At 48.9% G+C, this 24,339-nt stretch overlaps 1 protein-coding gene across 2 annotated transcripts in view; it reads right to left on the bottom strand.

Moving 5' to 3' along the window:
- LOC142765411 (uncharacterized) overlaps positions 1 to 24,339 on the bottom strand; it is a 162,849-nt gene that overhangs the window by 4,926 nt on the left and 133,584 nt on the right. For both annotated transcript variants that reach the window (XM_075866388.1, XM_075866389.1), the window contains 2 exons: positions 20,955 to 21,002; positions 18,879 to 18,926 (listed from right to left, as the gene is read on the bottom strand). In XM_075866388.1, coding sequence (XP_075722503.1) covers positions 18,879 to 18,926; positions 20,955 to 21,002 — 96 coding nt within the window. The remainder of the gene's footprint in view (positions 1 to 18,878; positions 18,927 to 20,954; positions 21,003 to 24,339) is intronic.

Raw genomic sequence — 24,339 nt, 5'->3', positions numbered from 1 at the left:
TAGGTAGCACTGGATTCCTACCATAGACCAGGAAGAAGAGAGTTTGCCTAACCGTGTCTTGGTACCCGTTGCCGTCACAGAATACAATATAAGGGAGGACATCAGCCTATTTCACTCCCCCGGCGGTAGTTATGGAAATCAACTGTTTCATTGCCTTATTGAATCTTTCACACAAGCCGTTTGCTGTGGGGTGATATGCGGTAGTGGCCGCATGTCTAATGCCCTGACGTTTGAGGCTTCAGTAAAGTGCGCCTTCATTTGAGCAACGCGTTATGAGATAATTGTGGCTGGGCATCCATGGTTTAAGATGACTCGTCGTTCGACAAACTTCTGGATGATTGCGGCATCTATGTTCCGGAGTGGTATTGTCTGCACTAACTTTGTGAGTTAATCAATGGCTACAACGATGTACTTGTAACCTCGAAGTTTTGAATGACCCTATTATGTCCATCCCAAATGTGTGAAATGGGCTGTGGCTTTCTATTGGCTGTAATAGACCGTAGGGCACCGATGTTGACCTCTTCATCTTCTGAGATAGGTCACAGTGATGCACGTACAATCGGATATCTGCATGGAGCTTCGGCCAGTAATACTTTGTTCTAAGGGCATCGAATGTTCACATGATGCTTATGTGGCCGTGATGCTTATGTGACCTATTGTCCTTCATGCATTTCACGGAGTGCCTCAACTTGTCGTTGTGCAGGAAGGCAGAGGAGATATCGACTGCTAACTGGGCTTTCGTCTCTTTTGTGCAACATGTCGTTATGCGTGATAAACTTCTTTTGCACGCGTTTCTGTTGCTTTTGCGTGCCCAGCGCACCCCTAAGCATATCCAAGACTTTAGCACAAAACCGATCCTCATGCTGCTCTGCACTCATATTGTCACAGAATTGCAGGGATGGATATGATACTGCAAGACTTGGTTCAGCATCATAAACAATGGGGGGATTCCTGGAAAGACAATCTGGTGTGTTGTGCGGACTTTCCGATTTATAGATGACATCAAAGTTCAATTCCTGCAGAATCAGTGACCAACGAAGAAGACGTTGTTTTCTTTCTTTGTAGCGCAAGACACAGCACAGTGCATGGTGGTCACTAACAACTTAACATTTTCAACAAATCAGGTATGGACGTAGCTCTTCTAATGTCCATTTTACGGCAAGAGCTTCGAGTTCTGTTGAAGAGTAATAAACTTTGCCTCTGAGAGATTGACTTAAGTATAGCACTGGACAATATCGTCGCTCTTCATTCTCTTGCAGCAATAGGTCTTCCATGCCTTGCCCAGGTGCATCTGTGTTTACTTGGACACCGAATTTCGGTTCTTTGGAGAATATCTTAAAGACAGGCGGCTGGCACAACGCACGCTTTTCTGCCTGAAGTACTACTTGCTGATCTTCCCACGAAAAAGTAGCGTTTTTTAGGAGTGATCGAAGAGGTACTACGATAACGCTGTACTTCTGGATAAACTTTCTGAAGTACGATGTGAGCCCGATGAATGATGTAGTTCCTGTACATTTCAAGAAGGCCGGAAAGTCTGAACCACTGCCAGTTTTGATGGGTCGGGAGATGCACCGTCTTTTGTGACAACATGCCCAAGGTAATTGATGGCAGTACAAAAAAAGAAATACTTCTGTGGCTTGAACTTTGTGGTGTACACGTATCCCGAAGGAGTACGGCCACCAGCGTGGGTCCGGTCTTAGCGAGCCGCAGGGCACGCGTTAACCGTCTTCGTGGCGGGAAACACGATACTGCTCAAGTCGCAACACTTTATTGTGGCAACACCAAACGCAGTACAGCCCGTTGCAAATAGGCGCGGCGGGAAAGCAAGTAGGCTTATCCACGCCACGGGCACAAAGTACTACACAGGGGTGCCACGAGCACGTCTCTGCGGTAAAGCTGATCCACGGAGACACCGGAGCAAAGGCCCGGTTGCTCGAGCGAGGGCAAAGGCGCTCGCGTTGGCTTCGAAGGGAGACGGGTCGGCGTAGCGAGGCCACGCACTAGGACACCGTACCGCCCTTCGGCCGTGCGTACGCAGCGGGGCAAACAGCGGGTGAGCGTTCGCCTTGGGCGCGAGGCGCCGTCAGCGAAGTCCAACGAGCCCCCGACTGACGGGAGTCGACGGACGAAAAGATAGCGTGGCTCATCGTTTGCTGTCCCGGAGAGTATCTGACCGCCCCCCCGACGCAGCGCGCGAAAACCCCTCTTGGGAGTCCCCGCGCGCGGCGCCACCGTCAACATCCGCTACCGGGTGAGGGAGTTAAACGTCACTCCGCTCTCTCAGCGCGGCAGACAGCAAAGGAGGGCAGACATGTCGGGACATGAGAACGGCAGAAAAGGCGGGAAAGCCCGCTGCCTTGTCCGGCAGAAAGGCGGGAAAGCCCGCGTAAAGGCAGCGGGCCAGCCTCAATTCCCACATCCCCCTCTCCTAAATTTGCCCTTTACCGGTCTGCAAAAGGCAGCCGGGCGTTACTCATGCAGTTAAAAAAAATGACACCGCTATGAGCAACACAGTGGCCTCTCCCGACCCAGTTGCTGCAGCACAAACTACAATGAAACGCTTTAAAGGTAAAACATAAGCTTTATGTTCAAAAAAAAAGGAAGGGGAAAAAAAGAAAAAAAAACGAGTAGCGAAAGTACAATACATGACCGAACACGGGTAACACAAAAAAAACACACACACACACACAAAGTCAAATAAAGTCGTCATCAAAAGTGACAAGAAAGTCTGTGCTGGTGTCGCCGTTACCGCCCGGCGCATATGCGTCAGTCGACGGGATCCCTGGGCCAACGAGGGCCGCGAAGCCCGGGTTCTTCCGCATTCTCTCTCGGCAGAGAGCAGCCAGGTCTTCGTCGGGGAGCGCTGTGGGTGGCACGGACGAGGCCGGCGTAGACTTCTTACACCCGGAGGCTCGCGCCGCCTGGGCTCTTCCCGCGTGGAGGCTTCCCCGAAAATGGCTCTCTGCGTAAATATTGACCCCGCACAGCGAGCACTCACGCACCCCAGGTGGGTCTGGCAGCCGGTACCTCGCGCGAGCACGTCGCGCTCCGTGATGGTGTGGCCGCGGAACGGCAACGGCACCTTATCACTGGCAGTCTCACGTCGTACTCGCCGCTGTGCCTTCCACGGCAAATCGCTTACAAACCACCCGGGCGCATCTTGGTTTTCTTGGCACGTCCAAGTGGCCACGCTACGTGCTTGCCTCTTCGCGCATGGAGGCGCCGGGGCCGCGGGCTCGGGTGGTTTGCGCGCCCGCCGCGTTCCCGCCTTCTGCCGGCGGGCAGGCGATCTTGACTTTGCCGGAACTGCGGACATGCCGGAAGGAGGAACGGGAAGACACCACTTGTGGCCAGGGTCGTCGACTGCACACTGAGAGGCCGCACTGTTGGCGCGCAGACTCGCAGCCGTGGTGACCAACCCGCCCCCGATTTGTCAGCGATCAAACTCCACTCACAGCGCGCACCAACACTTACGTCAATTCACATCACGCCCTCTTCCCAATCACGGCACCACAACACCCGCCACTGACACTGATTCGTCGTTTCGTTGGTCCCCCTTCACCCCCACATCGCGCTCGCCAGTGGAGACAGTTCAGCGCACGGCGTGGAGAGCAAGAAAAAAAGGAAAAAAAATAATAACACGAGGGGAAAGAGAAAAAAGAAAGAAAAAATGCACGCATTCGTGCAGAAGAGGCGCGTTCTTAGAGCGATGGATGCAAAAAAAAACAAAAACTAACACATGAACGCTAGACAGGAATGAAGACAAAAATGAAACACTTGCAGCAACTGGCGGGGCCGGCTTCTTTCCGATCAGTGGACTGAAAGAAGCCAGCCTACAGAGACCAAACTGTAAAACTGAGGGCCTTCGGTTGCGGAGAAGTCCGCCGTCCGGCGCGAGACCACAAAGGTGACCGCTTCCTCAGATTATACCGGCGCGGGGTCCGAATGCGGTCCGCCGCTCCGGGTGTGCCTTGTTGCTGGCGCGAAGTGCCGCAGGGCTCTTGCGCGAGCTCGTCAGACCGTGATACAAAGGGTTTCAGGTCTGCGATATGGGCACGGCTGAGTTTTCCCGTCTGGGGATCTTTCAGCAAGTACGCGAGTGGAGTGCAAGCTTTCTCCACTCGGTACGGACCAAGCCACTTAGGAGCGAGCGAGGTTGAGAACCCCTTACTGGCATCGCTAAGGGCGTGGTTGCGCTTCAGGACAAGATCGCCCACCTCAAAAACTAGGTCGCGATGCTTGCGGTCATATTGGGCCTTCTGCTGAGCCCTGGCCGACGTCAAACTTTGCCTTGCTTTGCAGGAAGCTCGACAAAGCCTGTCCCGAAGTGCCGACGCATAAGCAGAGCAGTCTGCCGGCGCCTCCTCGTCCTCGAGCTGGCATTGAGTGACGCTGGTCACCGGATTTGCCAACTCCCTTCCAAAATTTAAGAAGGCGGGCGAGAAACCAGTTGAGCGACTCTCGGATGTTCGAATAGCGAACGCGAGCTCACTCAAATGGTCTGCCCAGTCCCTTTGACTTTCGGCAAAGGCCGCCAACATTGGTTTGAGCGTACGATTGACGCGCTCCGTCAAATTGGACTGGGGATGGTAGGGTGAAGTGGTGCAGTGATCAATTCCGAGGGAACGGCACGTGACACCAAACACCCGAGCGGTGAAATACGAAGCATTGTCAGTGATGAGCCTTTCCGGGAAGCCGAACCGGCAAAACACTTCCTGCAGCTTCTCAAGCACCGCTCGCGCTGTCACCTTCCGAAGTGGGAAAAGTTCCACCAATTTCGAAAAGTGATCAGCGACTACCATCAGGTGAATGAAGCCCTGCTTACTTCTGGGAAATGGTCCCATTAGATCGCAGGTGGCCACTTGCCACGGACGCTCACTGACAATCGGTTTCATCAGACCGGGCGGTTTGCCACCCCTTGATTTCACCGTTTGACAGACGCGGCAAGAACGGCAGTAGCGAAAAATGTCTCGCTTCATGCCGGGCCAGGTCACAACGCGGCTCAGTTTTGCAAAAACCTTCGAGCCACTCAGGTGACCAGCCATGGGTTCGTCGTGAGAGGATCGCAACAGTGCGGCTCTCAGACTTTTGGGCATAACCACCTTAAACGGGTCTATGGACTCGTCGTCAGTGGCTATATACTTCAGCAGGAGCCCGTCATGGTCCAGCAAATATGAATCCGCCGGGGACTCAGCGACACACGCTGGTTCGAGCCCCCTATTCACGCCCGCTGCAGGGCAAGCAGCGTCACGGCGCTCCGTCTCGTCGAGACAGTCGTTATCGGCGCCCGCTGCAGGACAAGCAGCGTCACGGCGCTCCATCTCTCTGAGACCGTCGCACATTTCGCGACAAAACGGGTCACTTTGCTGGGCCTTCAGAAGCTCTTCTCTGCTGAAAGCGATGCCCATTCTCCCAAAATGGGGGAGTCTGGTATCGCGCCCACTCAGGACCGCAGCAACAACCGCTTGAGTCGGCGTTACGGGTTCGCTCTCGGCCTCGTGGCCTTCGGAAAGCTCCCCCGCTCGGCCGCTTCGCGGTGCGCCGCTTACCTGGTTAGCAGCCAAGGTTTGTCCGCATGGGGACTCACCCTTCACGCCGAACGGCGGCGAAGCTGCTGTTTCGCCCCCGACGCTTGCAAGTGCTAAGGCACCGCTAGCGGCGGTCGCACCGGGATCAAGGTCCTCGGCCGACAGTGGGGCACGAGATAGCGCGTCAGCTACCACGTTAGTGCTCCCCTTTCGATACTGCACCGAAAAGTCATAGTGCTGTATCAGGAGAGCCAAGCGCGCCAGCCTGCCGGCAGGCTCACGGAGCCTCATCAGCCAGCTGAGCGCACTGTGATCCGTTTGCACTACGAATTTCGTCCCATCAAGATAGACGTCAAACTTCCGCAGTGCAAACACGATGGCGAGGCACTCCTTTTCGGTCACGGAATAATTTTTCTCCTCAGAGACCAAGGAGCGGCTGGCAAAGGCCAACGGCTGCAACACGCCATCGTATTCCTGTAGGAGAACAGCTCCTAAACCCAGATCGCTCGCATCAGTCTGTACAACGAACGGTCTGGTCAGGTCGGGGAGCTTGAGCTGCGCTGTCTCCGCTATGGCGTTAGACAGTCGGCAAAACGCCTCCTGCTGCTCAAGTCCCCATTGCCACTCGGCAGACTTACCCAAGAGTTTGCTCAAGGGCGCCTGCAGTCGGGCACAGGACGGAATGAAGGAACGGTAAAAGTTGACCATTACTAGAAAGCGGCGAAGGCCACGTACGTCCTTGGGCACGGGAAATTCGAGAATAGCTCGAAGTTTCTCCCGATCCGGCTCTATGGAGCCTTTGCCCAGCGTAAACCCGAGCAACTGAACACGGGTCTGCGCTAATTGGACCTTAGCGGGGTTAAGTGTCATCCCGGCGGTCCTCACCCTCTCGAGTACATCGGCAACATGGGCCAAGTGCTCTTCGAAGGTTCGTGAATAAATCACGATGTCGTCGAGGTAGCACATGCAGTATGACCACTTTGCTTCCCCGAGGACGCGGTCCATGAGTCTTTGAAACGTCGCAGGAGCATTGCAAAGACCAAAGGGCATACGAGTAAACTCGAACAACCCTCTGTGGGACGTCAACGCAGTTTTACACTGGTCACGGGTACCCATCCGGACCTGTAGATAACCTTTAGAGGCGTCAAGCGTGGTAAAGTACCGTGCATCACCCAGGTTACCTACGATGGAGTTTATCGTGGGGAGCGGATAGGCATCCTTACGAGTCACTCCATTCAGACGGCGATAGTCGACGCACAGGCGATGACTGCCATCTTTCTTAGGCACCAGCACAATTGGAGACGCCCAGGAGCTAGACGAGCGGCGAATAATGCCAGCCGCAAGCATGTCATCTAGCAACCCATCGATAATCTGCCTTTTGGCGAGGCTGACGGGCCTGGGGTTACACTTCAAAGGAAGCGCGTCACCAGTTTCGATCACATGGCTCACAAAATCGGTGCAGCCAGGTTGATCGGTGAAGAGCTCGTCGTACTGACATAACAGTGTCGACAGACGAGCCTTCTGTGCTTCATCCAACTGAGTCGCGCAGACGACCAAAGGATGTAGTGCCTCTTCGTGTCGTGCCGGTCGATCCAAGCAGGGGTTTCGAGCCGACGAGCGCGGAACGCCAGGGTACGACCCCGGAGTTGGCGCACGACACGGTTCGTGCCGCGCCTCTCGTTCCCAAAGGGGACTGTGAGAGGGCAAATGCGGTGAGCGGGGGCTTGGCCCCGAACTCTGCGCAGGGCACGTTTCCGACGCTTCTGCCGCAAAGGCGACGGTAAGCGCCGGCGGGCTGATGAACGGCTTGAGTTGGCAAAATGGGCCATCACGATAGCCGCCCTTCGCAATGTCCACAACGATACCGGTTTTAAGGAGAAAGTCCCGACCGAGAATCACTGGAACATTGAGCCCTGGAAGATGAATAAGACGGCAGCGTCTCATTCGATCTCCCCATCGGACAGTCAACCTTGCAGCGCCTGCCGACTGGGCCACGCCTTTCGCAAGGGTGAATGTCGTTCGGCTGTCCCGCAAGCGCACCGAGTGCTTCTGCAAGTGGGACAACACCTGTTCGCCAAACAACGAGGCGCTAGCGCCCGTGTCCAGCAAAGCCGAAAATTCACGGCCGGCAATGGTGACCGGAATGAACGGCGCGTGCGTATCAGCAAGAAAAGTGCTTGCCCTGCACGCAGAGGGAAGAAGCAAAGGTTGGGTCGGTCGTGCATTCACGAACGACCCGGAAGCCCGTTTCCCTGCCTCGCAGGAGGCCTGGATCCGGTGCATTCCCTTGCTATGTGCCCTCTTTCGCGGCAGCGGTAACAGCGCACTCCATCACGGTCTGTATTCCCAGACGGAGCAGCTTCGAGCTGTCGTGATCGGCTCGCTACGTTATCGTAGGATACGTTTCTGCGAGCCGCACCTCCCACATTACGTTGGGTCGAAAAGCGTCCCTGTGTGGAGGTTTCAGGTGGAGCAGCGCAGGCTGCCCGCCTTTCATGCGTAAAGGGGTCAAGAGCGCGATCGCTCAACTCCCACGCACAGCCGGTTGGAGCCGCAAAGGCGGCGCCGAGAGGCTGTTGCCGTTGGGGAAGGGTCATGGCCCCTCTCCAAGCGCAGCGCGGCTCAAGGGCGCCGCTGGCTGGCGGCGGCGGGCGATAGGCACGCGCGGCGAGAATGTCGCCTTGGATGCGCTTCGCCTCGGCGGCCAACGCTTCCAAATCACTGAAGCGGCCGCCGCGCAGGTATGCCGAAAAAGTCGGATGTGCCTGCCGTATCACCCGTTCGACGCGTTCCTCGTTCGAGGCTCGGGGCTCAGCGATAGAAATAAGTTCATCCATCGCCCGTACATACTCCTGTAAAGACTCGTCAGGAGCTTGTGTACGGAGCTCGAGCTCTCGCCGCATCCTACTTTCGTAGTCAGCGGGTAGGAATTCGCGCAAAAAGACCGCACGAAATTCCTCGAGGTTTGCTGCACGGTAACCGGAAAGCCGATACCATCTCGCCGCCGTGTCAGTCAGTGCAGCTGGAACAACACGTTCGAGCACCACCTTATCATCCAAACCCATCGCTCTCTGATAACGTGACAGAGAGTCGAGGTAATCTCGGGCGGTGAGCTGATCACCGTATCCGCTGTAGGTTGGCACAGGCAACATAACAGCGGGGTGACCGCTTTTCGGAACAGCCGAAAGCGTTTGCACAGCTCCCGAGAGTGCTTGGATCATCTGCACGGCGTTTTGCAGCAAAGTCTGCGTCGTCGCACCGGCTTCGTAGGAAACCGTTGGTGCGTTAGCCGCGCGGTCGAGCGAAGGCGAGCAGTCGCCCAGCCCAGCCCGGCGCGCCATTCCCAGAGCAAAATAGGCTCCTTGTGGGATTGGCCTGTTGTCGAACCAAAGGCGCACTTGGTGCGGCTACCATCGACAATTCAGGCGCCTGGGCAGCGTGCGGTCGAAGTGTCGGTTGCACGGCTGATAGCGGGCAAAAGTCGGCGAGGGCCCCGTCAATTCCGCAGGGAACCGACTGCGAGCGCTGTGCCGACGAACTGCCATGCATGCCAAAGGGCGCATTAGCAGTCGGAGGCGCTTGTGCGTAACGTTCGGGTAGGGCAAGAGGCCCATTCCGAAGCGACGCGCCATCTCCAAAGGGAGCGGCTAGGCGCCCCGTGTCGTCACCGCAATAGGGGGTGCCGACACGGACGGGTGCAGAAGGGTTCCCGTCCATAGAGGCAATGGCCTCCGTGTGCAACGCGGCATCCGCTAAAAGGGACAGCGGACAAAAGTCCCGCGAAGCAGCCATGTTGCGACGAGCCCGAATCGCGCAGGCGAACTGACTCGCTAAGAGCAATCAAAAGCTAGAGCTTTTGATACCGCGTTGGGCGCCAGTGTGGTGTACACGTATCCCGAAGGAGTACGGCCACCAGCGTGGGTCCGGTCTTAGCGAGCCGCAGGGCACGCGTTAACCGTCGCCGTGGCGGGAAACACGATACTGCTCAAGTCGCAACACTTTATTGTGGCAACACCAAACGCAGTACAGCCCGTTGCAAATAGGCGCGGCGGGAAAGCAAGTAGGCTTATCCACGCCACGGGCACAAAGTACTACACAGGGGTGCCACGAGCACGTCTCTGCGGTAAAGCTGATCCACGGAGACACCAGAGCAAAGGCCCGGTTGCTCGAGCGAGGGCAAAGGCGCTCGCGTTGGCTTCGAAGGGAGACGGGTCGGCGTAGCGAGGCCACGCACTAGGACACCGTACCGCCCTTCGGCCGTGCGTACGCAGCGGGGCAAACAGCGGGTGAGCGTTCGCCTTGGGCGCGAGGCGCCGTCAGCGAAGTCCGACGAGCCCCCGACTGACGGGAGTCGACGGACGAAAAGATAGCGTGGCTCACCGTTTGCTGTCCCGGAGAGTATCTGACCGCCCCCCCGACGCAGCGCGCGAAAACCCCTCTTGGGAGTCCCCGCGCGCGGCGCCACCGTCAACATCCGCTACCGGGTGAGGGAGTTAAACGTCACTCCGCTCTCTCAGCGCGGCAGACAGCAAAGGAGGGCAGACATGTCGGGACATGAGAACGGCAGAAAAGGCGGGAAAGCCCGCTGCCTTGTCCGGCAGAAAGGCGGGAAAGCCCGCGTAAAGGCAGCGGGCCAGCCTCAATTCCCACAACTTCTAACTGCTATTTCGTACCTAGCAAATATATTCTGAACGTGCGAAAGGTGTTCTTCAAATGTCAGGCTGAATACTACGCAGTCATTCATATACACAAGGGCATTGTCGTATTTATTACCTTCAATGATCGTATCCACGGCTCGCCGACATGTGAATGGGGCACCTTTAAAGCCAAATGGCATCCGGAGAAATTCGTAAAGACCTCATAGCGTAACGAAGGCGGTCTTCTGTATATTTTCCGGATGCATGGCGATCTGAGAGAATCCAGACACCAAGTCCATACCAGAAAAGTGCTTGCATCCGGTGAGTGCCTGCAGCGCATCTTCAATTCCTGAGAAAGGGTACGCAATGTCTTCATTGACGGTGTTATGACGTCGATATTCAACGCAAATGCACGTCGTCCCGTCTTTCTTTGCTACAAGGACAAGGGGTGACGCCCAAGAACTCCGACAAGGTCGCACTATAGTGGCATCAATGAGGTCCTTGATCATACTTTTTACGAGATCACGCTGTGCTGGTGACAATATGCGAGGACGTTGCAATATTGGCTTTGCACTTCCAGTTAGAATGCAATGTCACTCAACTGCGCAGGAGCCTACGTCTGTACTTGAATGTGGAAAGCAAACCGAATGTTGCACCAACAAATCATTCACGACCTTCAGATTACTGGAAAATAAAGTTGTTGTGATGTTAAAGCTGACGTCTCCTATGGCGATTGAATGGTGCTGCGGATCGATGACCGTATGAGCTGGTGGCGCACTAAGGTCCACAAGAGAAGGAAGGCATAAAATTTGGAGGATCTGTCGACACTCCTCTTCATAAAGTTCTATATTCTCAAATCTGCTTACTTCTTCAATGAAGCCAATTGCCATCTGATAAGGAAGCAAGACGGCTTGAGAAGAGCAGTTCGTTATCAAAACGAACGTTGTATTTTCCGATGCCGCTGTTATCATGGGCTCCACTATGAATGAATAGCGGTCGTACAAAAGCTTTGTCCCGGTGATGACCATTAAATTGTTTTCACCTTCCGACACGCGATGCCAGGCCACAGGAACTAAATTCCGCGTTAAAGCTGGCAGTGGTTGCTCCCTAACCAAGTAGACCTTGCGTAGCCTTAGGGGTCCGATACCGCAAAGCTCTCCCAGCCCCAGTCGACGACGGCTCTTGAAGCTAGGAAGAAGTCCTCGCCTTGCAGTATTCCTTCGTGAGGTAACTGGGGAACAACAACAAAATCATGCTGCAGTGTTAGGGCGTTCACTATCACCACAGCACTGACTTGACCTAAATTTTGTAGCTGATGGCCGCTTGTACCTACCAAACGTAGGGACGAAGGCCTTATGCTTAACTCGAGTTTGTCAACTATGGGTGCCGTGATGAGGCTTTTGACAGCTCAAGAATTCAAGGTGTCTCAAATATTTTGTTCTTGATGGCGACAGAAGCAGTATCCGCTTCAGAGACACATGGCATCTGCTCAATTACTGGTGACTGCTCGCGAGCATCGGCGTCACCAGCTGTTCGTTTCCCCGCAGTTGTGAGCTGGAAGATTCGAAATCTTCCTGCCACTTCAAAAATTCTGCAGTTAGTGTTAGAGAATACTGCGTGACAAAATAGCCACTTTTGGAGCAGTTTGAGCACAGTTTACGAACCTCAAGGCATTTCCTCGCTTCCTTTCAATAAACACGCGTTGCGGAGTGAGTCGATTGCCGCGACGGTGATGGCTTCACTTTCGTATCCCCTTTCACCTTTCTCTCAGCTACTTCATCATCTGAGGAACCGCTCGACTATATGCTGTCCGTGCATGGACGATGGAGCATAGGCTTCCAAGGCGAACGCTTTGCCATAACACCACATTCGGCGGATGGCGTAGTAGAAGGCGTTCCGCATTCTTCCGCAGCCAAAGTTTGAATGCTTTCGCCCGAATCTCAGATCTGGTCAAAACACAGAAAAGAGCTTACCATGTCGTCTAGCCGCTTAAATGTTATATAAAAAATGCTTCTTTGCTTTGTGTGACAGAGTAGCCATAATACCTTGGCACTTTTTCTGTTGTAGTACAGGAAAGTTGCACTGCTCCATCAGGTCGAGATTTCGGTATGCGAAGTCTGTACATGACTCGCCTGCGCGTCGCGTTGCGCCGAACATTTGCTGCTTGGATGTTACATAGCAGTAGACGTTATGATGTCAACGGAACGCTGCCTTCGTGTCAGCCCCAGCACTGATACTAGCCATCTTTGTGTGGTGAAGCATGTAAAGTCTTTAGCTGGGAGCCTTAAATTAATTAATGGTATGGTGACCTCATCGGGCACGCAGAAGGTTCTAAACCAATAGTCAACTTGGTGAAACCAGACGCTTAGATCTTTCCCGAGATGCCGTAAGGAGCTCACCGGAAACTCGAAAGACGATCGCGAGCGTCTCCAATGTTAGACATGCGTACGGGAGTATCGCTTCTTGCTTGTCTTTGTTGCTTTCTCGAGCTGCGTTTGAGATTCCTCGACGTACTGCTCTCTTCTGCACTAGTGCTTGATTCGGTGTCAGAATTTTCATGCGTTTTAACTCCAGACGCTCGATGCGCTCTACTAGTGGAGCAAGTAACATACACAAGGGGTCGTAACTTGCCTTCATCTGCGAGTCAAGAGGCGGTTTTGGTGCGTCGTCGTCTATGGCAGCATGTGGTATTGGAGAATCATGTTTCAGTTCCTCTAGTTCGCTCCAGACATAGGCCACCTCGGTCCTTAGGATATCGGCTTCAGACACAGCTGACCGGTAGGCTTCCACCCGGGTGGCGTCCTCCAGTTGCTCGAACACGTCGACAGAACACGGAGTCGTCGCCATATTGGGATCAAGGAGTTGATGCTGTACGAACGCCAGTGGTTGAGCCAAAGGAGCGCTAGGGAGCGACGTCCCCTCATAGATGATTAAACATCTTCTTAGTTCATTTGAGCCGTTGTGTGCCAACTGTGACGTGCGGTTGTAGACGTCGGATATACTGGGTTCCGAGGCGGCCTACGAAGGACGTAACACTCTTTCAAGATCAGGCACTTTTTTTATTTCACGTTTCTCGAGCGCCCGTAAGCTCGGCGCTGATATACTTCATTTTCCTAGCGCAAAGGCGCGAGACACGCACCGAGCGTATTCTGCTATTGGTGGTCACATGAACAAAGCTATATGCCTCCATAATCGCTTACGAAGGTACGAATATTGTTATTGAGGACTTACAAAAAAATATTTACAGGAGAATTATAGGGTATATTACTAGAAGTAAATGTAACCTAAATGCTTCGCTCACTTTCCAATCTTCACAATTAGATTACAGTTACTTCTACTAACACCACCTATTGTAATGCGGAGAGAGCCACGGGACAGGCCGCGTCAGCAGCACGTGTAAGTGAGCTCTGCACATATCTGCCTATAACTTTAGCGATTTTGGTTCAAGGAGGGTCAGAGTGGTGTCTATTTGTTCGTGAAGATACAAGGAGTTCAACCGCTTCAAATACTGCTATTACAAACGAAAAGTTTAAAGTTTAGGAGTGGAAAACAGTGTGAATCTGTGAAAACAACAACAGTCAGACCACGTGTTTTTTTACGATCGCTTGTAGCTTCGTTAATATTTTACCGGGAAACTTCTTACTTATAAAGTTGAAAGTCCTTAGGGTAGACCTGACGCTACTGAAGTTTGATCAGGCTAGGTTTAATAGTTCCAGAGTTATTCCGCAATCGAAATTAAGCCTACTCACTAAAAAGATTAACTTGGTAATATCACCTCGCAAACGCATTTAAATTTTGTCCACTTAATATAATAATAAACCGCACCCCATAGGCTACCAGGAGGCCCAATTTTGTACACTCTAGGCCCCTAATAGAGTGGTAATCAGCAAAAAGCTCATTTCATTAAAACAAATTTTCAAAAGGAGCTGCAAACGCCACCGAAAAATAGCTAATATCTTCTTTTAGAACACAACAGTCCGGTTTTTTCCGTGTAAAAATAATTTGATAGCTTAAGGTAACTGGAAGACACAGAGTTAGAAAGAATATAACGAAAACCGCTAATAAACGTGTGGCTCCCGCGTCTTCCCTCGCTCAGAGGAGGACGGTGGCTCACTGCTCGGGAGAAAGGTACGCCCGTCAGATCAAAGTCTTGAACCACGTTTTTTTTCCCCTACGATCGCTTTTAACTTTGCTAATAACCTACCGGGAAACTTCTAACTCATACAGTGCAAAGCCCTAATTGTAGACCTGTCGCCGCTCAGGTTTCATCAGGACAGGAGTAATAGTACCGGAACTATTTCGTGACAAAGTTAATCTTATTCACTAAAAAGATTAATTTGGTAACCTCACCTCACAAACGAATTTAAATTTTGTCCGCTTAATATACCAATAAACAGCACCCCATAGGCTAATCGGAGGCCCAACTTCGTACTCTCTAGACCCTTATTAGGGTGTAATCAGCAGAAATCTCATTTCATTAGAACATTTTAATAAAAATAACCATGAACCTGACTGATACACCGCTGAAACCTACATTTAGAACATAACAATCCGGGTGCGGCGATGGCGTAGTGGTTAGAGCATCCGCTCGCATGCAAGAGGTCAGTGGCTCAAATCCCGGTGCCGCGCCGTTTCCATCCGCGCGTTGCTGGAACTTCATTAAGAGGCCTGGGGTGCGGCCTCACCGGTAACCACCGCCGGAAACGCACTCCCTCACCATAGAACGATTGGCCACCCTGGTGCAGTGTCTGGCCACTACCTCCCACATGCATACGTCAAATAACTCACGGGCCTCAGTTCCCAGCAGCTGCGAAGCAACTGACCATGGCGGCAGTCAGATCTGCAACGCAGCAGAGGGTGCTAAGAATCTCTGGACTACAGGCCGCCTTTGGAACCTGAACTTGGCAACGTTTAACGCTAGAACCTTATCTAGTCAGGGAAGTCTAGCTGTACTATTCGAGGAGCTTGAGGGTGTTAAATGGGATATAATAGGGCTCAGTGATGTTAGGAGGACATATGAGGCCTATACTGTGCTACAGAATGGGCACGTCCTTTGCTATCGGGGCTTGGCAGGCAGAAGAGAATTGGGAGTGGGGTTCCTAATTCACAGAAACATAGCTGGCAAAATAGAGGAACATTATAGCAATAATGAAAGGGTGGTAGGTATTGTAATTAAACTGAATAAAAGATACAAGATGAAGGTAGTACAGGCTTACGCGCCTACATCCAGCCATGATGACGCTTCAGTTGAAAGCTTCTATGAAGACGTGGAATCGGCAATGAGTAAGGTAAAAACACAGTATACTATAGTGATGGGCGACTTTAATGCAAAGGTAGGGAAGAAGCAGGCTGGAGACCAGGCAGTAGGAGATTATGGCATCGGCACTAGAAACGCCAGAGGAGAGCTATTGTAGAATTCGCAGAACGCAATAATTTGCGGAATTCGAATACGTTCTACCGAAAACGAGAAAACCGCAAGTGGACATGCAGGAGCCCTAATGGCGAAAATAAGAACGAAATAGACTTTATAATGACTGCACACACAGGAATCGTGAAGGATGTGAAAGTGGTTGCCAAGGTACGATGCAGTGACCATAGAATGGTACGGTCTCGAATTCGCCTAGACTCGAAGAACGAACGACAGAAACTGATACGCAAGAAGCCAATCAATGAGATAGCACTGAGAGGGAAAGTACAGGAATTCAGAGTCTCACTTCAGAACAGGTACTCGGCTCTTAGTGAGGAAACCAAACTTAGCGTAGATAGAATGAATGATAATCTGACGAGTATCATTACAAAGTGTGCAGTGGAAGTTGGAGGCAGGGTAGTTAGACAGGACACAGGCAAGCTTTCCCAGGAAACGAAGAACCTAATTAAGAAGCGTCAAATCATGAAAGTCTTAAGTACAACAGACAAAATAGAACTGGCAGAGCTTTCGAAGTTGATTAATAGGCGTAAGGTATGCGATGTAAGAAGGTATGGAGAGAATTGGACACGCTCTGAAAAACGGAGGAAGCGTCAAAGCAGTGAAGAGGAAACTTTGAATAGGCAAAAGTCGGATGTATGCACTAAGGGACAAAGAAGGCAAAATAACTACTTATATGGATAGAATAGTTAAAATAGCGGAGGAGTTTTACAGAGACCTGCAGAGTAGCCGAGACAACCACAACATTAATACTATAAGAACTAGCAGTAACCCAAATGACAACCCACAAGTAACGACAGTAGAAGTCAGAAAAGCTTTGGAGAGCATGCAAAGAGGCAAAGCTGCTGGTGAGGATCAGGTAACATCAGATCTGCTGAAAGATGGAGGACAGATTGTGTTAGAAACACTAGCCACCCTGTTTACGAGGTGTCTCCTGACGGGAAGGGTACCAGAGTCTTGGAAGAACGCTAACATCATCCTAATACAAAAGAAAGGAGATGACAAGGACTTGAAGAATTACAGGCCGATCAGCTTCCTCTCTGTGGTATACAAGCTATTTACAAAGGTAATTGCTAACAGAGTAAAGAAAACATTAGAATTCAATCAACCAAAGGAACAAGCAGAATTTCGAACAGGCCACTCAACAATTGACCACATTCATACTATCAATCAGATAATACAGAAATGCTCGGAGTATAACCAACCACTATAAATAGCCTTCATAGATTACGAGAAGGCGTTTGATTCAGTAGAAATATCAGCCGTCATGCAGACACTGCGGAATCAGGGCGTAGATGAAGTATATATAAACAGTCTGGAAGAAATCTACAGGGGATCAACTGCTACCATAGTGCTTCATAAAGAAAGCAACAGAATACCAATCAAGAAGGGTGTAAGGCAAGGGGACACAATCTCCCCAATGCTATTTACCGCGTGCTTACAGGAGGTTTTCAGAAACCTAGGATGGGAACAGTTAGTGATAAGAGGTAATGGAGAATACCTTAGTATCCTGCGCTTCGCTGATGACACAGCATTGCTGAGTAACTCGGGGGACGAATTGCAACTCATGATTACGGAGTTGGACAAGGAGAGCAGAAAGATGGGTCTTAAAATTAATCTGCAGAAAACGAAAGTAATGTACAACAACCTCAGAAAGGAGCAGCGCTTCGAGATAGGTAATAGTGCACTTGAAGTTGTAAAAGACTATGTCTACTTAGGGCAGGTAATAACCGCAGAGCCTAACCACGAGATTGAAGTAACTAGAAAAATAAGAATGGGGTGGAGTACATTCGGCAAGCACTCTCAAATTATGACAGGTAGATTGCCACTATCCCTCAAGAGGAAGGTTTATAACAGCTGTATCTTGCCGGTACTTAGCTATGGAGCAGAAACCTGGAGACTTACAAAGAAGGTTCAGCTTAAATTGAAGACGACGCAGCGAGCAATGGAAAGAAAAAGGGTAGGTGTAACCTTAAGAGACAAGAAGAGAGCGGAGTGGATTAGGGGACAAAGTATATCAGTGTTGAAATAAAGAAGAGGAAATGGACATGGGCCGGGCATGTAGCACGTAGACAGGATAACTGCTGGTCATTAAGGGTAACTAACTGGATTCCCAGAGAAGGGAAGCGGGTTAGGGGGGACAAAAGGTTAGGTGGGCAGATGAGATAAGAAGTTTGCGGGTATAAATTGGCAGCAGCAAGCACAGGACCGGGTTTACTGGCGGAACATGGGAGAGGCCTTTGTCCTGCAGTGGACGTAGTCAGGCTGATGATGATGATGATGATTTTAATGCGAGAAGTACGCGACTGGAATCATGTTTGATGTCATGAGAGCGCTGACATGGACCTAGAGGACGAAGTGCTGACGCAGAAGTGCGTGGAGAAACCATGCGAGAAGACGAAGACGACGGTGGGCTGCGACACAAGTCGAGAGGGTACAGTGAAGTGCGCGTGAAGTGGAGTGCCACGCGGTTGACAAGGTGGTGCTTGCTCAAACGGAAGCAGGGGGGACGTGGTCACTGTGGCGTCTTGGTCGTGGTTTGTCTCGACTGTCGAAGATTGAGGTCAAGCAATGTAGGCCCTTTCGACTCATTTATTATATAGGCACGTTTACATACTAAAGCTCACGCTCTCAAAATAAACGCGCCTATACACCCTATGAAACGACGAGAGTTGGCCGGATTCCGTAGCTCTGTGGTAGAGCATCTGGTGTGTTATTTCAAGGCCAAAGGTTCGGATTGTGCCGGGGACGAGTTATCTTTTACTCCACTTTTCTTTCTTCACATTCACATTGCACTTTTAAAATAACAACCCCTGTAATTTCTATGGCGTTATTTTCTGCAGGTTCTCGGTAATATTGAGCCTAACAAGGAAAAAAGCCCTGACATTGCAGAGTACCACAATTATTATTGTAACACTCATTACACGGTCTTCATGATGCTTGAATTTCAATTGAACATAGATATATCTAGGTAAAACTGGGGAACTTTCTACAGTAGTCTCATTGAGCTTAATAACATAAAAAGTTTAGTATGAACAACCAATCGGTACTGTTAGTAATGTTAAATTCCAATTCTGGTTATAATGGTAGATGAGTTCTTTGAATTAAAATATTTTTACAGCATTTATTTAAGCCTCTTTGGTTCTGGTTAGTTTCACAATGGTACTTATATAAGTGGTGTCATATTACAAACGGCATGATTTTTATTAAAAAAAATTGACAAATACATGAAGTTGTGCATTCTTTGAACTTCGGCATACTGTACTGAGTGAGAGATTAAAAACTTGCCCTTTGAGCAGGAAACAAGCCACCGTAAAATGCTGCGGCCAACCATCTCTGAAAAGAGGACAATATGACGATCAAGAAATGGAAGTATGGAGAGGCACGTACAACGTAGCAGCTCCGATTGCATGAGTATTTGTAGGTTAGCGGTTGCAAGTGAGCTGCCTAATAAATTCGAAGCATTTTTTAGCGAACTTCGGTGACTTTGAGCGTATCTATCTATCTATCTATCTATCTATCTATCTATCTATCTATCTATCTATCTATCTATCTATCTATCTATTTATCTATCTATCTATCTATCTATCTATATATCCATCTATCTATCTATCTATCTATCTATCTATCTATCTATCTAGCCAGACTTTTAGCTCTTCTGGCTGTTTTTATTCGATAATGGTATCAATACCAAACTTGGTATGGGATAACATGACTGTATGAAAAACACATTTGACTAGTGACAACATGAAAATCATGGTATGTATGTCATGAATGTCACGATTTACATTCCATGGTCCTGCAACTCTAGCGGTGGTTTCGTTCACATGGCTTGTTGCAAAACTGGTATGGTAAGCCATGATTGCATGGCGAACAAAAGTGGCAGACCATAACATGAAATTGATGACGTGCGTTTCATGTAAGAACGTGACTACATGCCACACTAATCATGCTCTCACGGCCGTTTCGCTAGCGTCACATATACGAAATTTGGTATTATGGTACGTGAGGGGATGACGAAGGTATGTGACTAGTAGAGGCATGATAATCTTGAGATGCGTGTCATAGAACAACATGACTTTTTGCCACGCTCATGATGCGGCGGTGGCCATACGCTAGCTTCACATGTACCAAACTTGGTATTACACGACGTGGATGGACGACATTGGCAAACTACATATCCAAACTTGATAATTACGACATGCGTGTCATGTAACAACATGACTACATGCCACACTCATGATGCGATCGCAGCCGTTTCGCTAGCTTCGCATATGCCAAATGTGGTGTTACGTAATGCCAATGGATGACGAAGGTATGTGAGAGGTGCAAACATGATACTCATAAGATGCGTGTCATATAACAACATGAACACATGCCACTGTCAAGGCGCCAATACATTTCGACGGCGTTCATTTCGTCTCGTCACGCCGGCGTTGCCACGTCAAGCACCTGTGCTGCGATATACTCGCAGGCAAGCGACGCGCTGCGTTGCTTTGTCTCATGCGCGTTTCACCCCGTCCGGCGTCCCTCTGTCGCCAAAAGGGAGAGACGCAGTGTTGTCTGCGTAACGAATCAGCGCAATATGCCGCATGTCGAATTTCGCGCCAGTTGTCGTCAGGCCGCACCGACGGACGCTGGTCGTGCCTGGCGTCAGACTATAGATGGCTCGCGTTTTGCTCACGTAGCGTCGCTGTGCCCAGTGTGCGCGTGTGTCAACGCTACATTGGAGTATATTGGGCCCTTCATGGTGCGCTCGGGGCCGTTTTGGTAGCTCCATACATATAAAGTTTGGTGTTACGTGACGTGAATAAGTGACGAAGTATATGACTGGTGCAAACGTGATGATCCTGACACGTCTGTCATGCAAGAACATGACAACATACCACGCTCATAGCGTGCTTGTGGCCGTTTCTCTAGCAGCAGATATACAAAATTTCGTATCATGTGACATGAATTGATTACGAACGTAAACAACACATCGAAACATGATAATCATGACACGGAAGTTATGTACGCCATCATTTCCCTCCACCTCGTAATGTTGTGCTTATTTTATAGTGACATACCAACATTTCGCATATTGTTGATTGCCACTGTACGTGGCATCTGCCAGTTTTTGCTTATTACGTAGTTTTTAGAGATATTTCTGCTGATCTTGCACAAAATCAACTTTACACCTCTTTGAAGAATTAGGTGAATGGCTCTTGGAGTTTCACACAACACTGTAAAAACTTATGTTCTTGCGGAGACGAGTATTCTGCAAAGTAATGATGATGCTGACGAGGATATTATGGCGAACTGTATTGCACAGTGTATGACACAATAAACATAGGTGACCACGAGTGTGAGATGAACACTTGCCTGAGATGGACTGGGAAGAATATTTCCAGGATTTTCAGGCGACCCGGGCTGAAATGTCGAGACAACCAAAATGAATATTGAGTATTTGACGCAAGGGCATACAAATATATGTTCAACCTATGAATCGTGATTGGAACAAACCACCTCATAATATATGTTACTTTCTTGTACCATAGATGCGTCGCATGGGTTGCTCCCACTTAGGTTCCCACTGATACACCTCTAAGTATTAAAATGATTAATTTTATTGTTCATGGTGTGAATCAATGAGAAAAGTTCTTTCCATAATAGATGCATATTAACGAAAATTGTTTTTCTGTTCCAATATTAATGGTAGCAAACATCGAAGCCCGAATGTTCCTTAATGAGAAAGCTTATTGGACTTGCCCAGAAATGTATCTTTGATACTGTAAATGCAATTAGGGTATGTGTATAGCCAAATATTTGTGACAGTGTTCACGAAGTATGCAGTCGACATGTTCACGTAAAAATATTTTTAGTGTAAGCAATAATTTTTTTAGGACATTGCGCTTATAAAATATCAAATTTCCCTGTTTCTCAAGCGCCCTACGTTTATTTGCGATAATATTTCAAAACTTCTTATAATCTGCTGACAAATTATTTAGCAAAAGGTCGGATTGTCGAACATAACCTCCACACAGCGCAAATAAATTGGCTGGTTAGTACGTATTCATGTTGAATTCCATGTAATATACCCCTTACTAAAGAACTAAAAAATTATAAAAACACTTGTTCGTTAACTTGAATTTAGAATGTTAGGTGCTCCTGAGGCATCACAAGTTTGTGCAGCGATTCTGTGTGTTCCATTGTTCAACATACAAAAAACAAAAGAGAAACACAAGTACCATGGTGCCTTAGACTTTGAACTTCCTCATTTGGTGTGGTTTTTTATTGTTCAAAATTTTAACTTACATAGCAGCTCAATTTCGTTCAATTCAATTTTCTAAGTTTTCACGCTACGGAATTGTCTTGTTGCGAAACGGAAGGAATGTGGACGTAAGAGCAAGCCCCACAAATACTACGCACTTGAAGCGGCATAGATATGTATTGTTGTTAGGCTTGGCTTTGTGATACCACTCTTTTTTGTTAGAATTTCATGAAGCATTCGCAACATCAGCACAGAAAAAGCACAATGTGTAAATTGAAGCAAGCACCAAGGTTTAGTGACGTGTGTTTCTTCTTTGCGTCTCGTTCTGGTTGTGCATTCTCTTATATAATTCAGCTTGCTGGTGTTAGCAAGCAAAGACAAGAAGAGAGCAGAGTGGATGAGGGAATAAACCGGGATTAAGGATATCATAGTTGAAATCAAGAAAAGGAAATGGACATGGGTTGAGCATGTAGCGCCTAGGCAGGATAACTGCTGGTCATTATGGTTAACAGACTAGATTCCAAGGGAAGGCAAGCGGGTTAAGGGGAGACAGAAAGGTTGGTGGGCAGTTGAGATCAGGAAGTTTGCGGTTATAAGGTGGCAGCAGCAAGCACGGGACCAAGCTGACTAGCAGAACATGAGAGAGGCTTTTGTCCTGCAGTGGACGTACTCAGACTGATGATGATAATGATGAAGATGCCGTAGTACAGGTCTCCAGAAATGTTGACCCACATTGTCCTTATCATTATCATCTCCCTCATTAGTAGTCAGACTACACCCACTGCAGGGCAGAGGCCTCCCCCGTATTTCGTTGACCAAACCAGTAGTGTATCTTCAGCTCCCCTGGATCTCCCCTGGAACTGCACAGTAAAAATTTTTACACCCAGAAGGGTGTAAATGAGCTTGTCTCGTGGACGACACCCTAAGGGTGTTAATTCAGCACCTTCCAAAAAGGGTGCTTTTTCATGCACCCTTAGAATAGGGTGTACATGTAAAAAAACTGTAGGGTGTTACAAAAACACCCTTAAGGAAGGGTGCCTTCGATGTCCATCACTTTTTTAGCACCCTCTGAGGAGGGTGCGAGAAGGGTGCCCAAGGGTGTTGAGTGCCCATGGCAGGGGTGCCAGTATTCTTTTAGAATGCACTAATAGATATCGGCATGCACTGATTACACACTACTTGAAGAAAGTGGTCCTGATTATCAATGGTGCGCCACCTGTCGAGCTCCATTCATTGCGTCTGTGGGCAAAAATATAGACGCGTACTATCGTGTATGAACTTGTGCTGGATCTATATATACTTCACAGTATATGCATAATGCGCGTTACAGAAAATGAAGCCTTGCTGCCCTTGCAAATTGCGTTTATTTAATAGGCAAATAAAACAAACTTTTCTTCTGCCACACAACTTTTTCACCAGATATACGTTCACGTATACGTACACTACACATGCAACACCTCAAATGTTTATTATATTTATTCAGTTTCACTTCATTGACAATTCTTTGCAACATACAATTACACTGGTTTCAGTTTAGTATACTGCTTCAAGTACATAATGACTACAAATGAAATATACGCTAATATATCCCTATAATTCTTTCAAGTATCTACAATCCCAGTGGTTTCCAGTTTAATACTCCTTCATGTACACAATCGGTTAATAGGAATGAAATACAGGCAAATATATACTTATGATTCTTTCAAATATATACAATCACCATGATTTCACTATATACGCCTTCATGTACACAATCGTTCCGAAGAAGTGATGCACACAAAAATATATATGGATAGTGTTTTCAAATGTATACAATCACAGTGGATTAAGCTTTGTATTCCTGGATGTATAACAATTGGTTATGAGAAATGATGTACATGCAAACATATATGAGTTTTTGCACATATAACTTTAGCGAATACTTAAGAAACCAATACAATGATCAGAAACACAATAAGCTAAAAACGAACACAAAACTGAGTCAAAACACACAAAAAACAAAAGAGGTAATGCATAATTATGGCTAATGACACAGCTGGGTCACTTTATGCCAAATGTCCCAGCCATTTTGGCAACCATCTCAAATGTATTCGAAAAACTCGTGCTGCATTGAAAATAGTGAACTTCTGGAATATTTAGGAGAGGAAAAATATTTGGTCACATGGCTGCCCTCTGAACTTCCTGGAATGCTGTCTAGGTGTTGTATGTGAAAATTTTTATTTTAAAAGCACCGCTCCTTCTTTCCATACGAAACTCGGTCTACGTATTACGTAACAAGAGCTTAATTTGGGAGAGTTGGTTCATCGTGGTTGTGTGCTAGTCACAGCGCGACAACTTTAGGAAGAGACAGAAAGGACAGGAAAGAGCACCGACTGTCCGACCGAATTTAATGAATGTGCTACGAGCGCTTTTATACGGAGTACAAGAACCGTGTTCATGCGCGACGACAGGTGTGAGCACTACAAAATAATCTTCACTGTGAAAAGAATACTCCCT

Source organism: Rhipicephalus microplus, chromosome 6 (genome assembly GCF_043290135.1).
Source record: "Rhipicephalus microplus isolate Deutch F79 chromosome 6, USDA_Rmic, whole genome shotgun sequence".
NCBI classification, from domain to species: domain Eukaryota; kingdom Metazoa; phylum Arthropoda; class Arachnida; order Ixodida; family Ixodidae; genus Rhipicephalus; species Rhipicephalus microplus.
The sequence above is the reverse complement of the archived record's forward strand: the minus strand, read 5'-3'. Positions and strand labels throughout refer to the sequence as shown.